Raw genomic sequence first — 21238 nt, forward strand, 5'->3', positions numbered from 1 at the left:
CTTCAAAATAGCAACACGCCAACAATGCGCCTGAACACGCCAGTTTTTTTAAGACCAGCACGCCCATGGGCAAACAGATGGGCGCAAATGCATTTGCCATTTAAACAACGTGGTGCAGGACGTGAAAATGATTACTGCGTCGGGCTGAAACTATCAAAGAACACTTGCATCGCGCCTGGTGCCGCATTGCGCTCTGTGTATGATAGAGCCCTAAAAATGAACCAATATCGGCCGATACCAATATGGTGGCCGATATATCGTGCATCCCTAGTAGCCACCATTTCAATCCCGTGTGTAATGCAGCTCACTGTCACCGAACGTGTCATTGATTGATCATGTAAAACTCCGTACAAGTTTTTAACGCGTCTTGACTGCCATGCAGCCTGACATTTATGACAACTGATCTTACAGTGTGACATGCCTTACAACGATGATCATGTTCGTACAGTCTGACAAGCAACAATTGTAAAGGATTATTATAAATCGCACAGTGTGCACCTGGCTTTAGCTGGTATTTATTCTCTTTAGCATGCAGTGTGAAGTTTTTCAAACGGTTCCCTGATCACTCAGATTCAATTTCAGTAAGTGAAGAATACATTTATACTCCAGTGCATTATGTATTATGCGCGTTATCATCTCTCACAGAGAGTATTTTGAAGCCACTTAGGCTGCCATTTTCTCCTTCTCGGAAAGCATCTGGTAGTGTGGGTTTCCAGGAAATGCATGTACTCGCTGGATCTCTGCTTCTACTACCTTGTATTGTGCCAGGGAACTACTCTGCGACCTTTTGAAATGCCATTGCGACCAAATTTTTTAATGGGTCGCAAATGTATCACTGATTATTTTTGTACCTATGTTTTAGGCAATATTCTATGATTTACTATGAGCATTTATTAAAACAGAAATGTGTATTTTAAGAATACGTTTTATAACGTGCTCTGAGCATTCAACACATCAAGTTGGCTTCAGCCTCGCGACCGTTACTTAGATTAAAACGTACCATTGTATCTGTTGCGCGAGCTCTCTCTCTCTCACACAAATACGGACGCGCGCGCGCACAGAGAGAGAAGATAATTGTAAAATGAAAATTGACGGGCTATAGTTTAAATTTTGTTCTTCCTTGTTTTTTTTCTGTCAAAATGTTGGAAAGCATTTTGTATTATCCATCCGTGTTTTTAAAATTCGTTAAATGACGGACGTTTTACAACACAGCCCTCGTTATATGTCGCATTCGTCTAACTTAGCCTACTTGATATTTTTAGAATAAGTGATTCGTTATGCTATTATTGGACTCCTGTCTATTCATGGTCAACTGTTTTCTATAAATATGTTTGTACTGGCTAACATTTATGCAGCTAATGCGTGTCCTGTTTAAAATGTGCAATGTTCAAATGCAAAGACAGCACGTCACAAATAGAAGCCCTTTTCCCTGTGCTATTTAGTATCATATTTGGTTATTGGAATAATAAATTAAGAAGCCTATCTTTATTGTACACCTGTTTTTTTTTATTAAATTTTTTTACTGTTTTCTAGGGGTTTCTTAATTTTAGACAAGTTGACCAGCACACATTATATGCAATGCAATATAATGCATGTGTGTCCTATGTGTGACATATTTTGCACACAGGTAAAGGTGCCCAACATAAGTCATTTCTAAAGTAAAAAAGAAAAAAAGAAAACATGTTTTGGAAAATATCTCTTTATTTGATTTGTTTTCTATACAGAGATATCGATATCGGTATCGGCCATAACAGCAATATTAATATCGGTTATTATCGGTATCGGCCACAATTTTCACATCGGTGCATCACTACTTAAGAGTTCAGGAGTCTGCCCATCTGTGCCAACCATAGCATGTTGAAATCCATTTTGCACTTTATTGTGTACTGTATTTTCTATTGCAGTAAATCTATCCCAACCAATGTTAAAGAAAACAAAAACAAGAAGGCATGTGGTTTAAAAGATGGCAAGTAAAATAAAAAGCACATCTGTATGCAATACAGTTTCATTATTGTTCATTATTATCCAGAGCGGCTTACTATAAATAATTTGTGCGACCAAATCATGTTTTGCGCCAGTAACTGAAAAAGTTAGTAGCGCAAGTGCCACCTGTGGAAAAGGTTAGTGTAGTTCCCTGTGTGCACGTAATTTTTTTGACAGACGTCGATGTCGTGATCTGGTTTTAAAAACAGATCGATCATAAGGTAATAATTATGTATTTTTTTAGCTGGCAAGCATTCAGTGAAGTGCTTGTTGCCCATGATTGTGTTAAGTCAATGTTTTTAGTTCTAATATTCCAACCGACAGCAAGTTTTTGATAACGTGTGTAGGGGTGAACTATGTTTGATTTTTGGGCAAATTATAAGATGTGCTGGAGACGTTCGAAATGCTTTTTGCATAGTTCATTACACTTATTTTACGGAATGAAGTTTATTTCGTGGCTTGAATAAATTAAATTACTCAGAGACTGACATGTTTGCAAATTCACTAAATTTTTTACCAGGAAAGGAGTGGTTTTATGCACGTTCTTTTTATTGTCTTTTATAATAAAAAATATATTTTATTTAAACCAATGAAAATGCACAACCTGTTGTAAATAATAGTGAAAAAAATCACTTTTTAAAACTGCTCTTCCATTATTAAATTTTTTGACTCGTATACAAAAACTATTAGGGAAAACTATTAATAAAAAAATAAAAATAAAATATATATTGTTTGTTTGCTTGCTCGCTTGCTTTTACCAAACACCATACAGAGAGACACGTGAATCAATTAGTATTAAATATAGTAAAACAATATTTTATTTGTCATAGCAGTCTTCTTAACCACTATAGACATAGATGTTCTGCTTTGTTGTCAAGGTAACATTTAGATTCAGATAAAGTGGAAATGGCAGTGGCAGTGACAAATGATTCCAAACAGTGTGTGCAGTACCAGTACAGCATAAAGATGATGCTCACTTTCTAAAGGAATTCACCAATGGTACAGACAAATGTATTAAACAAACACAACTACCGGTATGTGATCTGTCCCAGCATTAGACACAACACTCTATCTGTATCCCTGTTCTTTCCCTATCTGCTGTCCTGGTATCTCTCTCTCTCTCTGTCCCAATGCTGAGGACAAGAGTCACGGGAAGAAAACAGGCCAAAACACTGAGGCGAGTAAATCCTATCAAGGAAATCTCTTGGACTGTTTCCAGATCACAGCAGAAACTCATGTAAGTAAAGAGTAACTCCACTTCCTGGCACAGTCCCTGAATATAACTTTCATTACTAAGAAAAAGTAACAACAAGTACCATGGTATTATAATGCTTTTTGAATAAAACAGGACTATGGTAGCTTTTTTGGACAGGTAGCATTGTGATAACATGGTATCATTTGCAATACCTATCATTGAATGATATGTAACGTATGTGGGGTTTTTTTAACACCTTTTTGTCATTACAAGTTCATTTTAAATGATCCTGTGGAAAAAGAATCTACATAGCAATATAAATAGAAAGGGCATAAATAGTAATTAAGCAAGAATTAGCAAAATACTACAAAATCTACAACTGTTTTCGACCTAAATAACATTGGTGTACCATAGAATAGTAATATGATACACTAACATTCAAAAGTTTGGTGTTGGCAAGATTTTCAATCCTTTTTCGGTTTCAACATTTACTAATTATGAAAATTAGTTAATCCACTGTGAAGTAACATGAACAAACAATGAGCAGCTGTATTTGTATTAACCAAAGTTAACAAAGATTAACAAATCCAGTAACAAATGTACTGCTCATGGTTAGTTCATGTTAGGTAATACATTAACTAATGAATACATTAACTTGAACAAAAGAAAAAATGATAACACTTTACAATAAAGTTTTATTGTAAAGTGTTAGCCTACCATTTTTTCTTTTGTTCAAGTTTAAAAGAACAGTATTTATATTTTTAAAAAAATGGTAACACTTAGGGCTGTGACGGTATGGAATTTTTTTCTTACCGCGGTAAAGAAGCAACAAATCTCGCGGTTTGGCGGTTAACCGACCCCCCACCCACCCCAAAAATAAATAAATAAATACATTTAAAAAAAATCACCCGCGGCCGCGTCACACACTGCAGAGGCGATCAAGAACGCATGTAGCTTGTAAATGACAATGGAAATGAATAACATAAAGCAGTATTCTTTATTAACAAAAAAACAAATTAACAAATATTAAATTGTAAATATTAATAATTAACTATTAAGGCCGGCGACACACTGGCTGCGTGGTGTGAGTGTGGCGTTTCTGTTGTGTCAGCTGCGTGGCTTTTTCTATGTCTTTGCACACCAGAAACAGCGCTGCTGCTGCTAGGTGACATATAAGCCTCATTGGTGATATATTCGACATATGGGGAGAGAGTTGTGGAAGGCCTATACTTAATGTTAAACATAAATATATAACAGCAAAGACAGCGTCGGCAGTATTGATGGCAAAATAGGCTACAGAATATTTCGTTCTGTATTGACAGGTGCAATATTTGAAAATCGATCATATTTTTTTTAATTACATTTATATCTGCATTTATGTCAAAACCTAAACTTTCAAACATCAAAATGTAATTTATTAATATGTATTCATGTCAAAATGACATACAAACATTTTTTCCTATTCTATTTTGCCAGGAAACGCTTCCAACAGGCTTGCGTGAAAAATAGGCGTCGGTTCTATTTCTAGCATGCACGCTTTTTTCCGCGCGGCTCGTGCCGCAACTGAGACGCGCGTCTCACGCAGGCAGTGTGCAAGCTCTAACCTGTTAACATGGGAGCCGAAATAAAAACGGACACGCCACGCAGCCAGTGTCGCCATCCTAAGGTAGGTGTGCTGCACTTAATGGCCGGTTCAGATTACACGTTTTTAGCCCGATTTTGCCACGATCCGTTTGACTTAGAGTGTCGTGGGAATTCGTATACGACAACGGGCGTTGGGACGCAAGATTCGATCGTTTCATCTCGTATAGTGTGTCATAGCGGGCGACAGCCTACGTTGCGTCTGCGATGCTTCACGACACCACGACAAAAAGACTAGCATGTTTAATTTTTTTTCGGTCCTCCACGACGGGTTCTAGCACGTGTGACATTGACCAATAGGAGCACAGACGCATTTCCATACACAGCTTTCAAAAATGCCGAAACGAAATAGAGACGATGGTGTTGCGAAGTGGAATTATGAAATGGAGGAAAGGTTCGTGGAGCTGTGGCAACAGTACTCCTGCCTGTATGATGTTTCATCGAGAGAGTACCATGACAGAATTAAAAAAGAAAAATGCTGGCGAAAAATAGCAGAAGTACTTCAGCAACCCGGTGAGTAACTGACTGGAATTAGCATTAAGCTAACTAATCATTCATTAAATTGTACTTCGCTATAGAGAAACTTGTTTGTGTGAGTGTGATTATGTATGTGTGTTACGAGTGAGAATGCGTGAGTGTGTGTGAATGAGTGAGAGAGTGTGTGTGAATGAGCGAGCGAGCGAGAGTGTGAGTGAAACATATTTTACCTCAAGTTCTCTTTGAAGGATTGACAGTACTGTCCTCTTCGTGCAATCCAAGAACGTGTCCATTGTCGGGTTTTCTTTCTTTTTTTTATCTTTTTCTGAACACAAGACAGCCAATAGGAAAATCGCCGCTTCATCCATTGTTTGTTTACGTTCGTTTCCGGAAGTCAGGCGCTACTAGTTTCGCCTTCACGCGCTACTAGTTTCGCCTTCACGCGCGTCTTCAAAAACGACACGCGATGACTGGTCTGGAAGAAACGTGTAGTCTGACATGGTTCTTGTCCACGACACGACACGATTTTAGGAGTCAAAATCGTGTAATCTGACACAGTGACTATCGCATAAGATAAAAAAAACGTGTAATCTGAACCGGCCATAAGTCCAGCAAACGCCACAGGATGGTTAATTTTTCTAAGATGTGGTCTTAAGTTAGTGGTATTTCCTCGCGAGACGGATACTTTTGTGCGACAAATACGGCATATTGCCTTGTCCAAATTCACCGGCTTCCCCTTAATTGTCACCTGCCTCAAAGGCAACACAGTATTTGGCTTAGACACTAGATTCGTGGCTATTTTTTAAATCATTCGGCTAGCGCCGTCAACTGTTATTGCCTATACCACATGAGAGAGATCGCTACTTGCAATTAAAATCTAACTCCAACTGTTTACGTTATGCTTGTCTTTTATGCCTGTGTTTGTTTGTATTTAATTGAACATTATCTGTAAACATCACAAGTACTGAAACCTAGCAGTTAATTAATAATAATCAGACACACACAAAAAAATAAATCCCCCATATGTTTAACAGACTGTCCCTCCCTTGCGCAGGAAGCGGGGTTTTTTTTCTCCAGAAGCACTTGAACATGGGACTCGCAGATACAGTAAATTATAAGCAAATATTAATGTGTTTATAGTTCATATCACACACCATATGCACTCCTGTGACTTTCAAAAAAAAAGAAAGAAAAAAAGTGCGGTGATGACCTCACACCGCGGTAGGCATCTCATTAACGCGATATTGCGGTGATGCGGTTATCGTCACACCCCTAGTAACACTAAATGTATTTTACTCTCACTTTTGATCAATTTAATACATTCTTGCTGAATAAAAGTATAAATAAAAAAAATAAAATAAAAAAAAAGTCTTACTAACCCCAAACATTTAAGCAGTACTGTACAAATGAAAGTATGACGGTGCATTATAATCTGATGTCAAACATCACTGTACTATGATACTGACACAGTACAGTACTTTGAAAGGTATCACATGGGCAAATAATCACAGATCTACTGCTGTATATCGTGCTCTAAACTAAATAAAAAAAATGCAATCTGAAACCAGTTGACAGATTATAGATATGGAATAAACAAAGAATTTCTTTGTAACAATAAATAGTTTTTAAAGTACTACACCATATTACACCATTTATGGTGAGCAATAGTACATGCTTATATGTGCTGTTGCAAAACACCTTGGCTACATAGCTAAATGAAAAGGAATACATCCCTTTTAAAATGAATAACCCAAAATATGAAGGGAAAAACAGTCCGTACCAACAAAACATAAAGGCTGCTTCTATTTTTATATGTTCCTCATTGTTATCAAAGAAAAGCACTTGACCCTCAATGGTAGACAACAGATATTTACCCTGTTCCTCAGTCTGTAGACATTGAAGTGCAGCGAACAAAGTTTTTCCTACCTGATGAGGAATACTCCTCTTCTACGGAGTTACTCTCTTTGTCCATAAAGGTAAAATTCCCCACAGAAAAACAAAGCTACAACGTGGCAAATGAAAAGCGCTGAGTTTCACCTGTGGGTGTGTCGACTGGGCAAAGCGTGATCAGATATCTCACTGGAGAGCCAGCACACCTATGCGTCACATGGTCAACCTTCTTTATGAGGCTAACATTCCTTATGAGGTCAGTGATTTTATAATATAACACAGGATCACTATTCACCAACTACACTCTTAAAACCAGACATTGTTTTCTATGAAGTATGTGGTTAAACAAAAAAAATTGGTGTGAATATGCAACTATTCAAGGGTAACAACAAATCGCCTAACAAATAAGCATTAATGAAGTAATTATTACTACTGAAGTAGTAATTTTACTACTAATTATTGAGGTAATTACACTCTGTGCATGTTTTGGACAAGATGTGGAATATCCAAATAATTTATATCTAAAACAGATAAATTGATTATTAAAACATAGGTCAGATGCAGCCCAAAACCAATTCAATCCACATGACCCTTGAATGATGACCACTGTGACCAATCACATATTTATTTTTACTTTTTGACAAGATTATCCTTCCATTGTCTTACCTCGGTTTTCCATTCCCACGTCAAGAACACAGCAGCAGGTAGAGGTTCCTGAGGAAATAAGAGACGGATGACTTGATTAGTAAAAACATTACGTGTGTGTGTGTGTGTGTGTGTGTGTGTGTGTGTGTGTGTGTGTGTGTGTGTGTGTGTGTGTCTATATGTGTCTATATATATATATATATATGATATGATATGATATATGATATATGATTGATATGATATGATATATGATATGATAGACTCAAAAAGAACCCATGAATGAAGCCAACATGCAAGTAAAGGATAATGTACAGACAACACATCATTATCGCAAAATAAACAGACACAACAAAGCAGATGGTATCACCCTGAAGGCTTTTTTTTTGAGATAATGACTATATTATCTTATTATCTTAGATACATATTATACTACTTACCAAATAAATAAATAGACATTAAATATTGATTTGAAATGATTCTTAATTTTTATTCACTTTGATTATGTAAAAAAAAAAAAAAAAAAAAAAACAGTGTGGAGTAATAAGAGGCAATGAAACTAGTCACCTGTGATTGCCATGTAATAACTACAGTCCTTTATCTGGAAAAACGAACACAACATACCATATCTCATCCATTCCAACACATGATAAAACTCTCAAATTAGCCTAAATATTATTATTTTATTTTTTTTTACTTGCAAGCTTGCACCCATTTAAGAACAAGGTAATCAATATAGAACTACCTTCCATCAACTAGTATTTCCAATAACTTCTAAATAGAGGTAATAACACATTTTTTGTATATTTCAATATTTAAATCACAATATTTTTTAATTCATTTTTATATTTAGATTATATATTTTTATATTTTACATTTATTTATTACTGAAAATAAATTTTAGAACATTAAATGTATGTAACAAAAATAATGGCAGTAGTTATTTTTACAATTTTTTTTGGGGGGGGGTTTACCAACAAAAAAAAAAGTCTTCTTTTTTTTCTTCTTATTTTTTTTTTCAAAAACCTCCTAGAAGTTTTCTGTCACCTTCTGAAACTCCAGAAAACTTAATATGCTTGACAGTAAATACAGGCCTTCATGGGACTATCATCTGCATTAAAAGACGTGTATTTGCTAAAACATATCTAAATTATAATGAATAATCAATAATTATGTTTACGTCACTGCAGACTCTTATATAACTAACTATTCACACATTTTTTTCCAGACAGGATTATTGCTTACGAAGCAGCATAGTAGTTCCTCAGGAAATTAAGTGACAGCAATTATTTTGTAAATGTTTAACAGTGTTTCCCACAGGATTTTGTGAAACTGTGGTGGGTGGACCTTTGTCCCTCCAGGGGGGTCTGGGGCCATTGTACCTATAATTAAACTTTATTGTTTTTTTGTTTTTGTCTTTTGTTTTTACAGTTTAGCTCCAACTAAACTTATGTATGTTTTTATATAAATTAAATGCATGTCAGCTCATCATAACAGCAAAACACCATACTAAATTGTTTTAAATGTTACAAATATATTTTGTTGGCCTATATAAGATAAGGCTACATGTGTATGAATATATACTTCATCACTTCATGTAGCCTATCCTGTCTGTAAAATAAGACAAATGTTAATGAATTAATAAATATTTGTAATAATTGTTCATGTTTGGTGTAATGTAGCCTAGCTAGTATACATTTTTTGTCAAAAAAACAAACAAAAAAAACCTTGTATCAAAAACAGACAGACATTTTAATTAAATTTGGAATAAAGACCATGATGATCGGCAACAAAACATTCAAAACATGCTTATGCAGACTGATGGTTGTTGTCACTTAAGAAAATGTCCCGCTTGGCTTGAGTCGTCACGTGTCCTGACCTGTTCTGGCAGAACTTCAGAAAACGATTTTTTGGAGGATATATTTTTCATGTAAATGCGGGATGATGTTATATATTCTTATTTTTTCACGTATGATGGCATGTTCTGTTGATTTTGTCAAATTTTATGTTCCCCCGCTTAAAGCACGTGAAAAGTACTCGAGTCAGACTGGCTGTTAGGCCTACTGATCGATTGGGAAGAGCCCTCAGAAGTTCAGAATGGAGTTGGGGAAATTGTCTACCGCTCAATTAATAAAGGAGCTATTGCAGTTTGGCATAGAAGTCTCTGAAGAGGAGAGGACAAAATTTGAGGGCGAGTATGTTAATTGTCACGTGTTGAGATGTTTTAAGAAAATCGAGGCTTTTCTCGAGGATTCTTCTTGCTGTGACAGCGGTCTTTATCCAAACTTTCATAACTCAGCCTCTCATACCTTATTTGTTTAATAAAAACGGTGGCCAACACTATATATTTACAGGGCTAACCATTGTAATTAGTTATCTCAGTTTATACATTTTGAGACCAAAAATGTACTGCGATTTGGATTGCGACATTTTGTTTTGCTAACCCTAACCCTTCAGGGTACCACCCCAGTGATGGCCACTTGTACCCTAAAAGATACAGTTTTGTACTTTTTTTTTTCCTGACAGTGTATGACAGTAATAGTCATATATTGTAAAACAAATGCACAGAAAAATAAATGAAACTTTAATAATTATTTTGTCCTAATTTCTGCAAGAGATAAACGTGAGCTTTTATTTGGACGGAAACAGCAGTCGAGCTTTCATTCCTTCCTGAAAACAAGTTTACAATCGCGTCGCATTACAAATCTAGTGAAATGCTGTAATCAACTATGCAAATGTGGAAATAATGCGTAACTGGTGCCCACTAAACCACATTCATTCACTGTGAACTGAAGCGCTGAGCTGATCACGTGAGTGAAGTGCGCACTTCTCTTTGCGAAGCGAAGTCATTTGATAAGCACAAGAAGACTTATCGCGCTTTCGTTTTTAGTTTGTTTGACAGCAATGCCGCAAAACATGACATGACTTTTTATGTAATTATGAGAAGTTTAAATATTTTTTTACGGGCCGCCAGAGTCTAGTTAATGAATGGGAAGCCCTGAAATCTATTTGTGTCAGTCAATGTTGATATTGTGGCAGATACACAGATAAATCAATGTATGGGAAACACAGTGTTTTCATGTAGAGCAGTATCTTACCTGAGCTTATGCATTATTGAATTTGTTACATAGGCTAATTGATGAACTTAAAAACATTAACACTCTTATTTTTCTGTGTATTGCTGCAAAGCTTTTTCTGTCATAAAAATGACTTGACACATATACACCTCAAAGCACAAAACTACTCTCAACAATAAACATTATTCCACAGTTACATAATGGCAGAATTTTAAAGAGTTGCCAATTCCTTATGGCTTAATGGTTCTTTAATATTATCAATCCCAAACACTGCTAAAAGTATATTATTTACACAACACAGATTGATCAAAATGATCCCAGTTGGGTGAATTAGCAAATCATACTGTAATTGTGGTGATCTTTCTGCAAGTTTGTGCGTTACTGTATTAGACTGGCTCAAATCTCGAGCCATTCTGTGCATTTCCACTACATGCAAGGGGGTTTCAGGCAGGAAAGATCAGTTCAAATCAGGCCATAAAAACTTGTTTGTCTCAAATGGCGCAGGGGAGCAGGTAGTGGAGAACTGTTGGTGCTATGGCAGTCCCGCTGCATGAGCGAGTACTGTACTTTATAATGTGATAACTTCAACTTAATGACAGCGTTGTAACATTTATGTGGCCTCAAAGTCACCAGTGAAAGGAGTGCTATCGGTCTGACGACGAGAAAGCAGCAGACAGTGCAGCAGGTAAGATGCTAACATTAGCTACTAGTTATATTAGCTGATATTGCTAACATGCTTTAGTAGGCTATTGTTATACGCTGTTTTTTTTATTTATTTTTTTACTATGGTTAACCCCACTGACAGGAGTAGATACTCCTGAATCCCCAAATTTCCAATCCTAAATCCTAAATGGCTAAATGACCAAATGCCCAAATGCCCAATCCTAAATACAAAATTCCCTATCCTAAATACCAAATGCCCAATCCTAAATACCAAATGCCCAATCCTAAATACCAAATTCATTTTCGACTTGAGCTGCAAAGAAGCTCTGGCCGCCCTTTCGTTGGCCATAGGAGTGTAAAATAATACTGTATTGTATTCTTGCTTTACAGTATGTTGAAGTGATTGGGACATGGCTTTTAATGGTGAGACTTTTGTTTTCGTAATCAGGCTTTCAAAAATTATTTACATAGATAGATATATCGGTTATTGCCATTCAAATTATTATCGGTTATCAGTATTGGCCACAATGACCAGTATTCTCATGTCGGTGCACCCCTAAAATAAACATGAATGAACATTTTAAACTAGAAAAAATAACTCTAGTGAAGAACATTTTGCTAAATTTTACATAGGCTATGCATTAATGTTTTAGTTAATCTGTTACGTCTTAATTTAATGTATGAATAAATCCATTATGAAAACAAGTTATAAACCATATAAATAATTTTATTTCAAAACCGAATCAAAGTAGAAACATAATTATATCATTAAAAAGTTATTAAATTAAATGATAAATTATTAGGTAACACTTTATTTTACAGTGTCCCTGTTACACGTTACATGTAGGCTACTCACTGTAGTTATAACTATAGATTATGCATAATTACAAGCAACTAACCCTAACAACACCCTAATCATGTAACTGATTACAGTTGCTCATGTCTTTCATATTACCAATTGTTTTTTGCTATTCCACAAAGCTAAACAAATCTCAGTTTTAATTTCCCTGTAAAAAAAAAAAAAAAAAAAAAAAAAAAAAAAAAAAAAATTCCTTTCCCTTTGAAACATCACTTATCAGGCTTATGCTACTCTGAATAATACCTGAACTTCGTATTTTGAGCACTTCCTGCGTTGTTGTTGCTTTTGCCTCTTTATGATGACTCGCTGAATTTAGTCCTAATTTGTAAGTCGCTTTGGATAAGGGCGTCTGCTAAATGACTAAATGTAAATGTAAATGTAAATGTAAATGTAATAGCAATGCTGAAATGTTGCAGTTTCGGATCAACACAGAATATATTATGCATACCATTTGTTTCTAAAGTGCTGTAAGGCTTCCACCAATAAGCCTCTTTAAACAGAATCTCTGTCTCACTTCCCTTCCCTGTAGTGCTGGAGCAGCTTTAAGCACCAGGCCTAACGTGCACTATGAACTCTGGAACAGCAGAAGTGAAATATCCCCTTCCACCCTGAACAGGATGAAGGATAACAGATCTAATATAGATCCTTCAACTGCACAAGCTGATTGAAGTGTCAGACTGTCACTAGTGCATCTTGGATATTGGGTCACATGTGATCAAGTTCGGTAGGTGTTTACAGGCAAGTCAATCACAGTTGTTAATGATTAATAAAGTGCTGGCGGGTGGGGAGAGGGGGGTTGATTCACACATGAATTGCGATTCTATCTTCGAGCGCAGTTCAGCACCCGGACAGTTTAGAGATAATTTAGGCTTGCAATGACAATTTAGGCTTGCAATGGGGCAGAAGCAGCATTATGAATGAAGCTTACTTGACAACAACAGTTCATATCCAATAGAATATATATATGAAGAGTTCAGATGCAAAAGCCTCTAAATACCATCTGAAATGTTCTTATAGAATGATCATTTTTATCAAGCTTGTATATTTAAATTCAATAATTTCACTTAAATGGCAATGAAGATAATAACTATTAATTGTAATTTAAGTGAAATTACTGAACTTAAATACACAAGCTTGATAAAAATGATCATTCTAGAAGAAAATTTCAGATGGCATTTAGAGGCTTTTGCATCTGAACTCTTCATATAGTTAATGTACAGTTAGAGTTACCTTAATGTATAGGCTAATAAAAAACTAATCTTTCAATTAAATTAATAATTTAATTTTCCTTAAAAAAAAAATTAAGTTAAATTTTAATGTGAGGTCAAATAAATAAAATTAAATTCAAAGTTTAGAATCAAATCTATGCATATATCGAACTTCAAAAGATTCCCACCCCAAATTATTAATTAAACAGGCATCAGAGATGTGTCTCTCTTCAGTATTAATTCACAGGGTTACAAGGTAAAGAGGTATGGGCAATTCCAGCGTTACGGACGTGACATTTGCAGTCAAAACTTTAAATGTAAATTCTCAGAAAATGCATTTAATACCAATATATTGAAACGTCTGTTTATATATCCATACTCCCTAAATAAAGGAGTCCAGACATTAGAAAAATATCAGTTTACACATATGTTTTATATTTAAAATAAGGGAAATACACATACACAGACCGACGTGAGAAAAAAAAAAAAGAAAGAAAAAAGTTTTAGGTGGCAAAATATTCTGTAAATTACACTGCGCAAACCAAAAGTAATACTACCCACCGGATGAAGAACGGTTGGCTCTCCACAGAATACAATATTCATTTTAAATTATTTTTCGTGTTCGCATTTATGAGGAAAAAACAATGTTACGGACGTGACAGTTTCTGTAGCGGACGTGACCGCTCTGAAAAAGGCACTAAAAGACTGCTTTAAAACTTTCACAGAGACCTCAAACAGGCATTTAAAACAAATAATATTCGATGATTGTTAAAAAAATTACACCCCTACCCCACATGCTCACCATCACCGGTAAGACTGTGTTCGCTCAAATCCCGCTCCGATATAAAATTTATATGTAGGCTACTGTAGGCTAATATTAGAGGTGGACCGATTCATCGGTTTTGCCGATATATCGGTACCGATAGTTGATTGGTGGAACTACTGTTATCGACAAAAATCCACACTGATAGTTTTTCCGGGTTGCGCCCGTTGCTGGATCGGCTGAGAAGTGTGTGCAGTCATTACACAGTATGAGAGCGTTGAGAAGAGACTGATGGCATCATACAGAGCGAGAGCGGCCTCTAGAGGCCAAATAAAAACTATCACTGGCTGAGTTGTTTACGTTAACACGCAAGTCTGCGCGAAGAGAACACACATACGTAGAGCGCTGACACTTCAGATGCGCATTTAAAACACAGACAGAGAAACGGTATGAATACATAACACTAAAGTACATGCCATTATAAAGTAATTCATTTGTTGACTAAATGCTGCATTAGCAGAGAAAGAACAGAAGTATTCCTACAATCAAAAATGCATTCGATTTCAGTTACTGTTATCACTTCAATACATATTGTTATTTTGATTAGATAATCATCAAGTATTCTAAAATAGAAGCAAATAAAGTGAGAGACTATACATGTAATATAGGTCTACATTTAGGGGGCAGTCATGGCCTAGTGGTTAGGGAGTTGATCTGGTGACCCAAAGGTTGCTGGTTCGATTCCAGAACCGGTGGGAAATGACTGAGGTGCCCATGAGCAAGGCACCTAACCCCTAATCGCTCCCCGGGCGCCACACAAAGGCTGCCCGCTGCTCTGGGTGTGTGTATCAACGTTTGCAGTGTGTGTGTGTTAACTACTCACTACTCTGCTCCTAATGTGTGTGCATTAACTTGGATGGGTTAAATGCAGAGGTCAAATTCCAAGTATGGGTTACCTTACTTGGCCGTCACGTGTCACTTTCACTTTCATTTATGTTAATGCTGGCCTTTGCAGATATTTAAATATGGCCATCTTCTTTAAGCATGATTCATATGAAATGGTAACACTTTACAATAAGATTACAATTTTAGCATTAACTAAAGTTAATAAATGTTGTTAGAAGTATTATGCATTGTTAGTTTGTTAATTTCAACATTTACTAATACATTTTAAATTGAGTATTTTTAATTAAATTTTATCTGTTACCTAAGTTAATGTACTATGAACTAACATGAATGATCAAGGTACAATTGTATTGCTCAAATATTATTACATGCAGTAAAAACGTATATTGCATAATGCATATAGTTCATGAAAGCTAGCTAATACATCCTTGTTAACAAATGGGACTTCCAAAGTGTTACCTATGAAATTCAAATAGGCTATGTTTCTAGGTTATAGCTAAAGAAACACACATTTGACCTGTGACGTTTTAATGTTTAAATTATTTTCTGTAGAGTTCGTTCTGTAGAACTTCTCATTTTAATATATTCATATTTATATATTTATTTCATTTAACACATTTCAGTTCAGCACTGTTTTACTTGGAGTGTTATGTTTGTTTTTAATCCCAATATCCATTAAAAACAATATCGGTTGAATAATCGGTTATCGGCATACAGTCAAACCTAAATATCGGTATTGGTAAAATCCACTATCGGTCGACCTCTAGCTAATATATATATAAATATATATAAAAATAAAAAAAAATATGTCATCTATGTTGATTATTTGAAAAGTGAACAGCATGAGTAAGATCATAAGATGAGCAATATATCGGTAGACAAATGGAGTGGGCAGACATGATTTTTACCACTTCATTAAGCTTTTTTTTTTTGCAGACAATATAATCAGGTCACGGAGGCGCCTGCACGTGAACCGAAACTCAGAGTATAGGTACTCAAAAGTACTTGCCTCACAGACCTGAGAAATATATATATATATAGAAAGCTTGAAATGTCTACTTTTAAACAAAACAATTCAAAACGAAAGGAAAGGAAACAGACTGCTATCTGCTTATGTAATCCGTATGAAATGTGCATTCCTCTATATAGGTGCGTTCACAATACTGCAAAGATCGCGAGTCAGCATCGTCACTGACACAGAAAACACTTGTTTATTAATAAACAATTGAAATGTCTCCTTGCCATATTTGACATATTCATAATCATTACTTTTGCCAGTTCTTTGTGACAGCTTTTAGGAGCGTTACTTACTGGCATCGCCACCCTCTGGTTACATGAACGCGTCACCACCGCATCAGCACCGAAAACATGGAGATTTTTTTTAGACAATAATCGCACAACCTATTTGATATTCTATAATTAAATACTCAGTGACTCATCCCAACCAAATACTGAAATATGCGCTACCAGTCTGGTAAGGTTGCAGAATTACTCAATATAGAGACCATGATTTTCATGCTAACAGAACTGCTTGCTAAAGTACATTAACATATTAATGTTTATCATATTATGCGATGTTCAAATCACAGGTTTCCTCCACAGTCAGGTGAACTGATTGACACTATTGTCCGTAGGTGTGAGTCGCTCGCAATCATGAGCTCTATGTTTTGTGTGTACATGATCGCACGGTTTTCAGCCAGTCGTGAGTCAAAATGATCACATTTTATTTCGTGTCAAAATGATTACTAGTGGTCAACTGATATATCGCCCGATATTTGGCATATATATCGGCCGAATTTTTTTTCTGATTGGCCGATGTGTTGGAAGAGGGACTTTTATTTTGACAGCACTCCAGACTTTTATTTTGACGGGCGGCGCTGAGAACACCAGAGCCTAAAAAGAGAACGGCAGCGCCTGATCACACAGCGCTCACTCACATTCTCCGTCTTCATTAGTTTACAATCTCAGTCAGTCATATCTAATACTTTGTTAGTCAGAACTGGTAAACAAAGAAAGTAAATGGTATGTGAAAAAGTAAAGTGTTGCTTTTATATTATTTGTAACAGAAAAGGCAAACAATCAGGCTAAAATACTTTATTCTAATAAACAATATATTTTTTTAAATGTTTATCTAATAAACATTTAATTTCACAAACCTTGCAGATTTAATCGAATCCAGCTGTGATATCTGTGATATCTTGTGAAGTATGCATTTGTAGCCTGCATAAACGTGTTACTGCGAGTGACGGTCGGTCCGTGCGAAATGAGTGAATGCAAACAGAAGATCAGCTTCACAAGAGACGCGATCGAAAAACTTTAAATCCTTCATTTAAAAATATGCTGCTATATCAAGGTGCCCACTATGTCATATTCATATCGTTTTCACTGTGTGCTGTTTGTAATATTAGCGTTACCTTGTCTTTATTTGAAAAAATATAATTACCAGTGCGCACAAAATTACCAGGTTACTGAGTGGCCCGTTACAGTGTTTACTTCCTTTTTATTCACATATTCATCTATTTTTAAACAATTACTTTATTTGTGAAAAATACTGTTTTTCTGCTGAAAATAGGACTGCAGATTCAATAGGATTCAGATGTAATAGGATTGCATGTTTATTTTAAGGATTTGTTTTCTAATTTATTAAATATTGATTTAAATAAATATAAATATAAAGTATATATAAAAATAACGGCCATCGGCCACCCTCCTCTCTAAGATATCGGCATAGGCATCGGCCATCAAAAAAACAATATCCGTCGACCACTAATGATTACAATATTATTATTATTTTGTCAGCTTGATCACGGGATTATGATGAATGTTCATGTTTTAACCAAGAGGGAAAGATGTACTGTATCATATACCTTTTGATATTCATATTTCGTCCTGTAACTGGCAAAGAGGAAGAGAAGATCGGTTCATGTGCGCTTGATCCGCCGCTTTATACTGAGGCACTATACAGAAAGATATCCCGCCGTATTAAAGAGTGGCCTAGAGCTATTGTTTGAATTTTTTTATAAAATCGAATGAATTTGAAAGTTGAGACCTTTTTTTATATTAAAACTAACAAAGCACAAATATTATTGCGATTATTGGATATGCACTGATATATGGTAAGCCTGAAACAGATCACAGCAATAGTCATATGCATATGATTTAATATGAAGCATCCGTAACGGTCACGTCTGTAACACATTGTTATGGTTGTTCAGAGCAAGTAGTGGGATGAAATGTCGATCCTAATAAGCATTTAAACATAGTTTAGCTTTGCATATAAAGTTTCAAGGTATTTGTATATATATATATATATATATATATATATATATATATATATATATATATATATATATATATATATATATATATATATAAGAATATTATATGCTTTGTTATGCCAGCAGCCATGGTTAGTACCTGGATGGGAGACCTCCTGGGAAAACCAGGTTGCTGCTGGAAGAGGTGTTAGTGAGGCCAGCAGGGGGTGCTCACCCTGTGGTCTGTGTGGGTCCTAATGCCCCAGTGTAGTGACGGGGACACTATACTGTCAAAAGAGCACCGTCTTTCGGGTGAGACATTAAACCGAGGTCCTAACTCTCTGTGGTCAAAAAAAAAAATCCCATAATTTGTCCATTGGCCCCTGTCCATCATGGTCTCCTAATCATCCCCATATACTGATTGGCTTCATCACTGTCTCCTCTCCACCAATAAGCTGGTGTGTGGTGGGCGTTCTGGCGCAATATGGCTGCTGTCTGTCGCATTATCCAGGTTTTAAAGGTCCCGTTTTTCCTGTGTTTTTGAAGCTTTGATTGTGTTTACAGTGTGCAATATAACATGTGTTCATGTTTCGCGTGTAAAAAAACACAGTATTTTTCACACAATTTACTTATCTGTATACCGCTGTTTTCACGGTCCTAAAAACGGGCTGATGACTTCCTTGTTCTATGAAGTCCCTCCTTCAGAAATGCGTAACGAGTTCTGATTGTGCCAGCGGTTCCTGTGTTGTGATTCGACAGCAGCTTAGCGCACGTTGCCCGGAAAGGTCACGCCTCTTGCCATAACGTGGAGATGCATGCGCTCAGTGTTATTGTAAACATGTCTTTAATATTACCTTATCAATTTGAGCCGGAATCAGACCCGGAGAACATAGATGAAGAGGATCGATTAGAATCTGTTCAAGCACGACTTTTGCAGGATTTTTCACATTGGTAAGCTGTTTATTTAATAGTTGTCATACTTTTACGTTTGGCTGTTACCTTGAATTGGTTAAATTGTAATGTTAAATGTTACAAACTGTTATAAAAGCTTGTGGTATATGGTTTTGTCCGTCTGTCGAATTAACGATGGTGTTGTTGAATTTTTTAAATAAGTGCATTGTTTATTCCTACCTTAGTTACACGTGAGCAAAAAAGGTTTTTTTTAAACTTAATTTCTTTTTAAGACTTTTGTGTGGAATCTTTTCAAAAGCAGAATTTTCTGACAATACGAGTGGTGCTGTGCAACACAAATATATGACAAGATGATACAATGATAAATCTATTTATGATGCTCTCTAGTGTCATGTGTATGAGCTGCAGGTGAAAATCAAACAAACACTTAGAAAACTACATTGCCTCAACAATCTGTACATTACTGTGTAGCACAAATAGACAATGGTTAAGGGTCACAAATAAACTGTGCAAAACCCAAAGTATACTTTGTTTTTTTGTGTGTATAATAGCGTACATACAGATTAAGAAATGGTAGAGCTGCACGATTAATCATCAAAAGATTGCGATCTTAATTCAAACACCCACGCAATCTCATTCCTAAATGTCAACGATTCTGCAATGTCTATTATGGTACGTGCGTCATATTGATAAACAATATCAATTCTTAAACCCCAAGAATTGAGCCATGGAAAGATGGCAGTAAAACAGTTTGTAAACAATAGCCTATGTCACATAACATTACATTTATCTCAGAAAAGCCATTCAATGACCACAGCTCGACAGTTAGCTCTGGAGCAGAGCATTTTTGCTAAATATGCACTATATTGCATATTCAATTTATTTTTAACCTGTTCTTCAATATTTAATGTAGGCCTATGTTTGAATAAGCCACTGTTTAACTGTTTATATTTCAAAAACAAATTAGAAGTATAAACATTTTTTATAAATTATAAGTAAATTATAATATATATATATATATATATATATATATATATACACTTTTTTTTTCTTTTTCTTTTTTTACAGAAACAGAATACAAATACATACAGAATTTTTACAAAATAAAATAATAATACACATCGACAAATAAAAATGAAACACAGCCCAACAAAAATATGAGGATAGACGAAGAAAAAAAAAAAGGTAGAGAAAAGAAAGACCTTATAATTTGAAATACATGTCCTTTGGGGTATTCAGTAATTTAAATTATTTTACCCCATCTCTATTCACCCCCCACTCTCCTCTCCTCCCAATCCTCCAAACAATAACAATAATAATAGAGATAGTATAAAATAACAAATAATATTATAAGTATAATTAAAAAAAATATATAAAAACTGTCATGTGTGCATTTAAATGTTTGTATACAAAACAGATGTTCATTTTAACCTTTAATATTATAGTAGCCTAGGTCAAGTAAAAAAGGGATTACAGTATTTAGTATTACAGTATTTAGTTGAGAAATTTTTTTGAAAAATGTACGTACTATACATACCTGATATATCCAAATGAATCAAGATCAAATTGAATCAAGATCAGAATAGAATAGAATAGAATAGAATAGAATAGAATAGAATAGAATAGAATAGAATAGAATAGAATAGAATGTCTAAAAGGGTTGGGTATTAACTAGGGATGTCAATTTTCACAAATTCCCATGATCGATCGTCGTTTAAATTAACGATCAATTAATCGATTAATCATTAGCCTTAATACTGCGATA

The 21238-nt window shown here is 35.3% G+C and overlaps 1 protein-coding gene and 1 long non-coding RNA gene across 2 annotated transcripts in view; both read right to left on the reverse strand.

Moving 5' to 3' along the window:
- phactr4a (phosphatase and actin regulator 4a) overlaps positions 1-21238 on the reverse strand; it is a 69876-nt gene that overhangs the window by 37792 nt on the left and 10846 nt on the right. Inside the window, exon 2 of the mRNA XM_082186701.1 lies at positions 7853-7900. Within this exon, the coding sequence (XP_082042827.1) occupies positions 7853-7865 (13 nt within the window). The 5' untranslated portion in view covers positions 7866-7900. The remainder of the gene's footprint in view (positions 1-7852; positions 7901-21238) is intronic.
- Positions 17131-19704, reverse strand: LOC309510446. Its single transcript, XR_014210366.1, has 2 exons — positions 19509-19704; positions 17131-19218 (listed from the first exon to the last, which is right to left on the reverse strand). It is a non-coding gene; the product is annotated as an uncharacterized lncRNA (long non-coding RNA).

Source organism: Leuciscus leuciscus, assembly GCF_965113295.1.
Source record: "Leuciscus leuciscus genome assembly, chromosome: 12".
Lineage (NCBI taxonomy): Eukaryota > Metazoa > Chordata > Actinopteri > Cypriniformes > Leuciscidae > Leuciscus > Leuciscus leuciscus.